Source organism: Nicotiana tomentosiformis, chromosome 12 (genome assembly GCF_000390325.3).
Source record: "Nicotiana tomentosiformis chromosome 12, ASM39032v3, whole genome shotgun sequence".
NCBI lineage: Eukaryota > Viridiplantae > Streptophyta > Magnoliopsida > Solanales > Solanaceae > Nicotiana > Nicotiana tomentosiformis.
In genome coordinates this window covers 123571719-123582543 of record NC_090823.1, presented here as the reverse complement: position 1 = coordinate 123582543, position 10825 = coordinate 123571719, and the positions used below count along the sequence as shown (strand labels likewise).

Genomic DNA, 10825 nt, shown 5'->3' with positions numbered 1-10825 from the left:
AGTTGGGGCTAAAGGAAAAGGAAAAAACAAGTGTCAATAGAATATTGTAGATGACGAAAGGGAGTTTAATTTGGGTTCTCATTGGAGCAGTGTGAAGGTTAGACAGACTTTTTGCGGTGGGTAGAAATTGGTGTAAGGTAGTTGAACATGCAACTGAAAGAATATCGGGCATCAGGTGTAACCCTAATTTCCAATTTCATTTTCTTCCCTAATTATTTATTTGCCACTAGTGTATATATATATATATACTGCCACGTTATGGAAAACTTTAACTACTTCCACTTGATTTTTAAGTTTTACCAAAGGTTAACAATAATGGTTTATTACTAGACCCGAGAGGATATATGTTAAAGACCTTAAATTCTTAATACTCCTATGATGACTAAGAAGAACCTTTTAAGTTCATAGGATTATGTAATATATGAACCTAAACCCTAGTGAATGTGTCATTTTAATTAGAGGGTATAAGTGAGCAGTAGCTAGCTCACTTTATCCAGTGGCATTATAATAATAATAATAATAAACACCCCGACAAATGAAAATCTAAATCTGCCTCATATATACACTATCTTTGTCAATACGGTAGCTGTAATAATTAATTATATATAAAGATTAAAAAAAGACTGAGGAATTGGCCGCTTAGCTTCTTCCTGAAGTATGGTGCATAGGAAATAACGCAGCTTAACACCATATATAATAAGCATCCTCTTTGTATCCGTACTTTAATTAATTTCCTCACAAATTTAAACAAAGTTTCTATCCCAAAATGGAAGAAAAGCTTCCTCCAGGTTTCAGGTTCCATCCCACAGATGAAGAACTCATCACTTTTTATCTCACTAACAAAGTTTCTGATTTCAGTTTCACTGCTAGAGCTATTGCTGATGTTGATCTCAACAAATGCGAGCCTTGGGATCTCCCTGGTAACTATATTTTCTTTTGCATCCTTCTCTTTGATCATTTACTTCTTTCTTTCTCTTCAACCACAGTCAACAAACAACATAGAAGCAGTGGCGGAGCTAGAAGAAGGAAACGGGTTCAACTGTTAAAGCTTATTACTATGCAAATAGTAAAATGAATTTTTTCTTTATATATACACTGTTGAATCCATTTGAGATGGGAAAAAATTCTAATGAAGTAGTCAGAGGGGTTCAAATATTGCTTTAATTAGGTCATACAAATCTGAATTATTTGTAAAGTCGGCTTATATAATATTGTAGCATCTAGCATGATGATACACTTAATTAGTTGATTCCTGCAGCATTTGCTTTTAGTTTTTACCTATTGATTTTTCTAAAGCGATGTAGATCCAGATCTTACTGTGGATTAATGTATTTAAAAGCATAATATATATACCGTGTGGTTTGGGAAATTCAAATTTGATAAGCACTCATGGGGTGGATCGAGATTTTCTATGTTTTCCTTTTGACACGAGAAGAAAACCAAGGGAGAACAAAAATGAGATAAATTTCTTGCTTCTGTTAATCTTCTTTCATTCTTTTTCTTTTTCCAAGAAAAAATGCAGTTTACCCTAAATATAGTTAAATAGTAGGCAAAGATTGCGTCTGAGATTATACCTCCATGTAAGAATGCTTATTTACCTATCAAACAAACAGAAAATGACATTCTTCTTTTGCAAAAGCTCTCTGGATATTTTTTTTTATCAATATTGCAGCTTAAAACTTGTTTACTAGTAGCATTTTTTTATAATCTATGTTGACAAACATGGCGTGTCAAAGTGGAGATCAAGGAGAATAAAATGAACGGAAATTCTTTCTATCTAAATAAGCTCAACAAATAGCAACCACTATGTCAAGAAAACTAATAAACTAAAAAAGAAACAAAGATGCTGCTGCATGAAAATTCGAAGTAATAACGTAAGCTGTTATGTTGCTCGGACTTTCTAAAAATATTGTGAGCTATAATATCTCTGGAGAATCCGTGCAACAAAGCCTAGCTGGCTATAAAGATAATGAAATATTGACATTATATTGTTATATTGAATTGTACAGCTAAAGCTTCAATGGGAGAAAAGGAATGGTATTTCTTTAGTCTTAAAGATCGGAAGTACCCCACTGGCCTTCGCACAAACAGAGCTACAGAAGCTGGCTACTGGAAAACGACAGGCAAAGACAAGGAGATTTTTCGTGGAGGAGTTCTTGTTGGGATGAAGAAAACCCTAGTTTTCTATAGAGGAAGAGCTCCTAAGGGTGAGAAAACCAATTGGGTTATACATGAATATAGACTTGAAACAAGACTTGGTTTCAAACCTTCTAAGGTAATCTAGTACTCCCTCTGATTCAGTTTATATAACGGAAGTTTGACTGCTTGTGACATGTAAGTCAAATGTATACAAACAACAACAAAAAAAAAAAAAATTTCGGTGCACTAAACTTCTGCTATGCGTATTTCTGCAAGAAGCTTTTTCCATGTCTTGACCCGTGACCTCCTGGTCATATGACAATAACTTTATCAGCCAAGGCTCTCCTTCAAACTACTAAAAGTATTCTTTTAAATAAATGGTGGTAATAGTTTCATATGTTATTTTATTTTACATAAGTGGTGGTGAGGCTCTCAACAAGTCATGTCATTAAGAATAATCTGGGATAAAAAAAATTAAATAATTTTCAATAAGTGAAAGGTGATATTCTTTCCAAAACAAACTAATATTGAAAGTGTGTCACCCAGAGAGAGTAAATTACTAAGAAAGCAAAATACAACTACGTCCTATCCATATATATTTTGTGTAAAGACATTTAATATTCTTAATCACAACATTTTTGTCTAAACTATCCTTATTCTTTTCTTATATTCTGCTTAATTAACACTCTGCTAAATGGAATGATAAGAATTTAATTACTTAAAAAATGGCATTTTGTTGTTCTAAAATGTAAAATATTTTGGAACAAAACAACTAATATGCTAAATTGAAGGGAGCCATAATTAAGTCGTCTTAACTTAGCACCTCTAGAAGAAAGGAATAGATCTAGTACACCATGAGACTGATAGAGGATGGCCACTCTATTTTTCTGGATTTATCATTTATACTAGCATTGTTAAATGTGTTTATTCTGCCGGTGTATATAACTTAAATTTTACTACGTACATTGAATCACACTTTCTTTTTTCTTGCTTTCAGGAGGAATGGGTAGTATGTAGGGTGTTCCAAAAGAGCTCAACTGTGAAGAAACCACAGCCAACATCATCTTCCCCACAATCCCTAGAGTCTCCTAATTGTGACACTAACACAATAATTACAAATGAGCTTGGAGATATTGAGTTACCAATTAATTACAACTGCCTAGCCACTCCATCAATTGGGATGATCAGCAATAATATTTCCTTGCACAATTACAACAATGAGAACATGAATATGAACTTGAACATGAACTTGGCTTCTAGCTTGTTAAACAGCTCTAATCTTTCATCAGTAAATTCTTTGCTTTTTAGGGCATTACAGTTAAGGGGATATCAACCAAGAGAAGCTACAACTACTACTAATGATTACTCATTTATGCCACCTATACAAGGGAATATTTCTCAGTTTGCAAACGATAATCATTTTAGTTCTAATTTTGTTGCTAATATTGGGGCAATACCTTCTTCATCTATGGTATTTGATAATTCTGTCCAGCAGCAACAGACACAGGAGCAACCTTACAAATTGGACTCCAATATTTGGTGAAGAGCAGAGGAACGTAACTACGTACGTACGTTAGTCTTTAGTAGTCACAACTAACTACAGCTTTGTAAAGGGAAGGAGTTGGAACCAACCAAGACTATTTGATGGAATTAATGCTTTTAGATATATTTACTGTATATGTTGCAGCAATTCCATATGGAAAAAGTGTATAAGACATAAATAAGCCCAAAAACGTGGTAAATTTATGTTCATTTAGTCTTTGATTGACATGCGAAAATCACTAGTCTAGTACTTTGTCTTTTTTTCACAATCATCAAGCTTCCACATATGCATTTGCAATTGGTGGGGTGGTGTTTGATTGGGTACGAAATTTTAAAAAGATGAAAAACTTTTGAAAGTTGTAGTATAAAGCAATTCATAAATATTTGTGTGGCTATAATTATCTTATTGAGGATAAAATAAGAAATTTAAAGTTAAACTATTTTTAAATTAGGAAATATAACATTCTTTATTAGAAAAAGTAAAAAAACATGACACACAAATTGAGACAGAGGGAGTGTTAGTGGTAAGCACCCTCCACTTCCAACCAAGAGGTTGTGAGTTCGAGTCACCCCAAGAACAAGGTGGGAAGTTCTTTGAGGGATGGAACCGAGGGTCTATCATAAACAGTCTATCTACCCCAGGGTAGGGGTAAGGTCTGTATACATACTACTCTCCACATACCTACTAGTGGATTATACTGGGTTATTTTTGTTGTTGTTGGAGGAGTGCTAAATAACTCCAACATGAGAAAAAAGTCGGCATTAACTCTCAAAGAGCCTCAATTATATGAGACTATCAAGTAATTACAAGTATGTCTATCGATATGTAGTAACCCGTAATTTGGTAAAATCCATGGTATGTAATTAATTTGTTCCTCCCTTTGTTCCGATTTATGTGAACATATTTTCTTTTTGATCCGTTCCAAAAAGAATGATCCCTTTCTAAATTTAAAAATAATTTAGCTTAAATTTATAATTCTACCCTTAATGGAAAACTTTTATAACCACACAAATACTCTGGACCCCTTTTGACTTGTTTAGGACCACAAATTTCAAAAGTCTTAATTTTTTCTTAAACTTCGTGCCCAGTCAAACTGGTTCACATAAATTAGAACGGAGAGAGTATTACATATTAAATTACATTGATTATTTAAATCTCATAAAAAATAGCCAAGTTATGGCTATTTTTTAAATTCATTAATACATTACAATGCAAATTATGTTTCAATTAACAACTGCCCTAAAAGTGGCTAGTGGTGCGCTTAGCCCTTTAATTTTTCCAATCGTAGTTTTACCAATGTAATAGAGAATTTCACTATATGCCCCATTTTAAGCCACTATTTAAATTTTATCTCATTTTTAAAAAAATCATAAATATACTTGTTTACCCGAAAAATCGGATAACGTTGAATTTATGTATGGTTTTAAGGATACGTGATACCCTTTGATACAAATCGTATAGAGAGATAGCAATACGAATATTCTTGACTATGACAGTGGCAATAATGAATCAGAAAGAACGAATAAAACGAAGTAAAACAAGCACAAGGAGGTCTCTTTTTTTCCAGTGTATTCAGTGTGTCCATAGTTTACAAGGATCCCCCTTTTATAGTAGATGGTCATTACAAAAAATAATAAAATAAAGCATATAATGGAGGACCCATGATGATTTGTCTTTTCTTCGATTCCCGTCAAGATTCTCTCTCTTGGTGCAGTTGCAACAGCTCTTATCTGTGAGCTCGATACTGGCTCGAACTAGTTACTGGGTCGAGCCCTTCGGTTTTGGCTCGAGCTCGACCTTCGAGATGAGCGTCGCGCATTTTCAACCTCGAAGCAATGCCTTGCGGATCGATTCGGTCACGGGCTCGATAAGGTTATCGAGCCGACTCCTCGAGCAGCCTTCGAACTCGAGGCTCGTTAGTATTGTCTTCGGAGCTCACTCCCAAAATTCCACTCCGACTTCTTACCACTTGAACTCGATCGAACGTAGGAAGGCCGAAATCTATTTTGACCATATACAGATAGTCCCTTCGTTTCTCACAAAGGATGCGGTGAGAATCGATATGATTTTTGACGGTTCGATCGGGTTATAAGCTGACGTTTTAACAGGGATCGATTATGACGTATGTGATAGATGTCCCATCGATTTAGCCTTTCAAGGTATTTAATGCTTGTCAGATGGCGGTTGGCCACCTCTGATATTGAACCGTCATGATGCGAGCCTATAAATAACCCTTCCATCTAACATTTACCATTTTTACACATTCACTCCCCCAAATTTTTTTATCTTTTCTCTCTATCTCGTCGCTTGCAGAGCCATCTACACCAGAGTTTTGGTGTCGTCAATTTTTCACTTTTCTTTGCCTTTCTTCCTCTCATATCAATGGCCAAAACTTCGAAAACTGTACATCAGAAAGAGAAAGCTTCTTCTTCACAGCCGTCCGGCGACAAGGCGCCGGTGGAGCCGTCCACCTATGACTATATTCCCGGCCCGTGTACTCTGAAGATCAATTTTAAGGTTGAGAATCCTTCATCTATTCCGGGTCGATGCGAGCACGTGTCGATGTACATGTTCTCTATAACGAAGGGTCATCTCGAGGGTGTTAGGAAAGACTGCAACTGGGGTTCTGAGGTTGTGTTGCAAATTCCATCCCCCGAAGAGAGCGTCATCACCCATGTGGAGGGATTTTTAAGTGTTTACACTTATCCATTCACATTGGGTCCCGTCGACCCGGTGATCATTGATTTTTGCAAAAGATATCAGGTCACCCTCGGTCAAATTCATCCCTCTCTATGGCATATAGTAATCCTACTTCGCTTCTTCTTCATCAAAGCCGAGGGGCTGGATTTTTCCCTGAATCACCTCATACGATTGTATCGGCCTCAAATCTTTCGAGGACTAATCAGACTTCATCGTTGGGCATCGAAGGCTTTGATGTCGAGCATCGACGAAGACAAGGATCGGGGTTGGATAGGCCGTTATATTCGAGTGAGGACCCGTGACCTTATTCTGGAAGAGAAGATGTCATTCCCCGAGGAATGGAATTTCGACCGTAAGTGGTTCTCATAAGACGTTGCTTTTCGTATCTTTTCCCGATTTTTTCTGATGTCTTTCTCCGATATACAGCTGCCTCTTGGATACCACAAGCGGTGCCCGACCTCGAGGATTGGGTTCGAAAGTTAGCCTCGACCTCCTCTTATGTCGAACGCGCTTGGCGTGATTTGGCAAAAGGTAGATGTGAGGCCAAGAATCACGGTAAGGTTTTACTTCTCGTTTCCTTCGAAGTGTTCTTTATGCTCCATTCGTTACCGATTTTCTTTCATGTAGGTGTAACCAAGGATGCCGCTTTAAGGCATTTGAGCGGTAAAGAAGGAACCAAGTCCCCGGTCCCGAAATCGGGGAAAGATAAGAAGCGAAAAGCTGCCTCTCGGTCTGAGGATCCCAAGCCCAAAACTCGAAGGGTGAGGAGAAAGGCAATTGCTCTTCCGATTGACTCGGTCCAACGACTGAGAGAAGAAGAAGAAGACGAAGAAGAAGAAGGCGGTGCCTCAGCTCTGGTGATCCGATCTGCGAGAGCTATCGGGGTCACCAAAGCTCCTGAGCCGATGGCGGCTGTACCGGTCGGGGTTGGCCCCAGGATCCCGAGTCTTGATCGGAGCGCCCCGAGTGATTCCCTTGGGGCTATGATAGTGGGTCATTTGCCTTGCCTTCCAACCTTTTCTGAGGAGGCGTTAAAGGAAGCTCGAGAATTGAAGACCCCCGATATGGGTGGAGGCTCTAGTGTAGGGGATCCCTTTCGGGATTGCTTTACTGGAGTCGATGATGCTTTCGATATTGGTGACGCTTATCTTCTACTAGAAGAGGCCCAATGTTTCATTACTCGGGTAATGGTTTTACTATACTTGATTTCTTTGTTCTTTTCCAAACTTGACTCGTGTTCTTTCCCTACTGTACAGGCCATTGGTAGGTTTCGAGTCGACCTTAGCTAGTGTGAGGTCGAGCTTCAGAAGGTCTCGGGGGAGAGAGACACCCTGCGGCTTCTTTGCAGCCAAAAGGACGAGGCTATAAAGGACCTCCAAGCGAATTTGGCTAAGGCTCGTGAAGAAGAGGCCGAACTCGATAAGTAGGTGAGCCTCGTTCTGTTAAAGTATGGGTTTGACTTGACTGTGTAAGTTAACCCTTCATTGTCTCAGCTGCAGCAAAAGGTTGAAAAGATCGGGTCACTTCGGGAAGAAGTTGATCAAATAAAAGTTGAATGTAATTGGTGGAAGGAGACTATCGACCGCCTGGCTGCGGAAAAAGAGACCATTTTGACCAACTTATTATCGGCCGATGTTCATCTTCAAAACGTCAAGCAAAAGGGTTCGGCTCAAGCTAAGAGGATCGAGGAGCTTGAAGCTTGGCTTGCTGAGGCCAAGGCGGAGGTTAAGTCGTCGAAAATTTTGGCGGATAAGTCCATTATCGTGTATCGAGCAGATGCCTAGGCCGCTCAGATGGAGGCATGAGAGGCGGCGGATACTGCCGACACTCGAGCACATTGGATTGCCGAACTTGCTAAATGTAGGTCTCGGAGGGAGACCCTCGAGAAGATACACGCTCGAGGTTTCGACCTTACTGAAGAAATAAAAAAGGCCAAAGAGCTCGAAGCTGAAGCTGAAGCCATGGCTTCTGATGGCGATGATGATGATCAGGAAGCTTAGTTCTTAATTTTTTACGTTTGTAATCAATCATGTAAAAATTTTTGTATATAGACAACTTGGCCGACTTGTGAAGACTTTATACGTGCCTTACAAATGTTTTCACAAGGATCTTAACAATTTAATCTAATTTGGAATTCGTAGTCTCTATGATTGATTATTTTTTCAGACTCGAAGTGACGTAGCCCCTAGGCTTACTAGTTGAGTCAATGATTAGAACTCGAAGAAATATAACCTGTAGGCATAATAGTCGAGTGAGCGCTTGCTTGAACTCGAAATGAAAGCAGCCCATAGGCTTTAGTCGTCGAGTGAATGATTTGAACTCAAAGTAATGTAGCCCGTGGGGGTAATGGTCGAGTGAGTGCTTGCTCGAACTCGAAATAAAAGTAGCCCATAGGCTTTAGTCATCGAGTGAATGATTCGAACTCGAAGTAATGTAGGCCGTGGGCGTAATGGTTGAGTGAGTGCTTGCTCAAACTCGAAATAAAAGTAGCCCGTAGGCTTAGTCGTCGAGTGAATGATTTGAACTCGAAGTAATGTAGCTCGTGGGCATAATGGTCGAGTGAGTGCTTGCTCGAACTCGAAATAAAAGTAGCCCGTAGGCTTTAATCGTCAAGTGAATGATTTGAACTCGAAGTAATGTAGCTCGTGGGCATAATGGTCGAGTGAGTGCTTGCTCGAACTCGAAATAAAAGTAGCATGTAGGCTTAGTCATCGAGTGAATGATTCGAACTCGAAGTAATGTAGCCCGTGGGCATTATGGTCGAGTGAGTGCTCGCTCGAACTCGAAATGAAATTAGCCCATAGGCTTTAGTCATCGAGTGAATGATTCGAACTCGAAGTAATGTAGCCCGTGGGGGTAATGGTCGAGTGAGTGCTTGCTCGAACTCGAAATGAAAGTAGCCCGTAGGCTTTAGTCGTCGAGTGAATGATTCGAACTCGAAGTAATGTAGCCTGTGGGCGTAATGGTCAAGTGAGTGCTTACTCGAACTCGAAATGAAAGTAGCCCGTAGGCTTTAGTCATCGAGTGAATGATTTGAACTCGAAGTAATGTAGCCCGTGGGCGTAATGGTCGAGTGAGTGCTTGCTCGAACTCGAAATGAAAGTAGCCCGTAGGCTTTAGTCGTCGAGTGAATGATTCGAACTCGAAGTAATGTAGCTCGTGGGCGTAATGGTTGAGTGAGTGTTTGCTCGAACTCGAAATAAAAGTAGCCTGTAGGCTTAGTCGTCGAGTGAATGATTCGAACTCGAAGTAATCTAGCCTGTGGGCATAATGGTCGAGTGAGCGCTTGCTCGAACTCGAAATGAAAGTTGCCCGTAGGCTTTAGTCGTCGAGTGAATGATTCAAACTCGAAGTAATGTAGCCCGTGGGTTAATGGTCGAGTGAGTGCTTGTTCGAACTCGAAATGAAAGTAGCCCGTAGGCTTTAGTCGTCGAGTGAATGATTCAAACTCGAAGTAATGTAGCCCGTGGGCGTAATGGTCGAGTGAGTGCTTGCTTGAACTCGAAATGAAAGTAGCCCGTAGGCTTTAGTCATCGAGTGAATGATTCGAACTCGAAGTAATGTAGCCCGTGGGCATAATGGTCGAGTGAGTGCTTGCTCGAACTGGAAATAAAAGTAGCCCGTAGGCTTTAGTCGTCGAGTGAATGATTCGAACTAGAAGTAATGTAGCCCGTAGGCGTAACGGTCGAGTGAGTGCTTGCTCGAACTCGAAATAAAAGTAGCCCGTAGGCTTTAGTCGTCGAGTGAATGATTTGAACTCGAAGTAATGTAGCCTGTGGGGGTAATGGTCGAGTGAGCGCTTGCTCGAACTCGAAATGAAAGTTGCTCGTAGGCTTTAGTCGTCGAGTGAATGATTCAAACTCGAAGTAATGTAGCCCGTGGGGTAATGGTCGAGTGAGTGCTTGTTCGAACTCGAAATGAAAGTAGCCCGTAGGCTTTAGTCGTCGAGTGAATGATTCGAACTCGAAGTAATGTAGCCCATGGGCGTAATGGTCGAGTGAGTGCTTGCTTGAACTCGAAATGAAAGTAGCCCGTAGGCTTTAGTCGTCGAGTGAATGATTCGAACTCGAAGTAATGTAGCCCGTGGGTTAATGGTCGAGTGAGTGCTTGCTCGAACTCGAAATGAAAGTAGCCCGTAGGCTTTAGTCGTCGAGTGAATGATTCGAACTCGAAGTAATGTAGCCCGTGTGCGTAATGGTCGAGTGAGTGCTTGCTCGAACTGGAAATAAAAGTAGCCTGTAGGCTTTAGTCGTCGAGTGAATGATTCGAACTAGAAGTAATGTAGCCCGTGGGCGATATAGTCGAGTGAGTGCTTGCTCGAACTCGAAATAAAAGTAACCCGTAGGCTTTAGTCATCGAGTGAATGATTCGAACTCGAAGTAATGTAGCCCGTGGGCGTAATGGTCTAGTGAGTGCTTGCTCGAACTCGAAATGAAAGTAGCC

General features: G+C 40.0%; 1 protein-coding gene across 1 annotated transcript; it reads left to right on the top strand.

Moving 5' to 3' along the window:
* The first annotated feature begins 717 nt into the window (after positions 1 to 717).
* LOC104112246 (NAC domain-containing protein 100) lies at positions 718 to 3891 on the top strand. Its single transcript, XM_009622114.4, has 3 exons — positions 718 to 920; positions 2010 to 2275; positions 3137 to 3891. Exons 1-3 carry the CDS (start codon positions 767 to 769, stop codon positions 3680 to 3682), a joined length of 966 nt encoding a protein of 321 aa, XP_009620409.1. The 5' UTR covers positions 718 to 766; the 3' UTR covers positions 3683 to 3891.
* The last annotated feature ends 6934 nt before the right edge of the window (positions 3892 to 10825 follow it).

Coding starts and splice junctions, on each gene's coding strand:
- LOC104112246 (XM_009622114.4), top strand. CDS start 767: ATGGAAGAAAAGCTTCCTCCAGGTTTCAGGTTCCATCCCACAGATGAA. Junction 921..2,009: donor CGAGCCTTGGGATCTCCCTG/GTAACTATATTT, acceptor TGAATTGTACAG/CTAAAGCTTCAATGGGAGAA. Junction 2,276..3,136: donor TTGGTTTCAAACCTTCTAAG/GTAATCTAGTAC, acceptor TCTTGCTTTCAG/GAGGAATGGGTAGTATGTAG.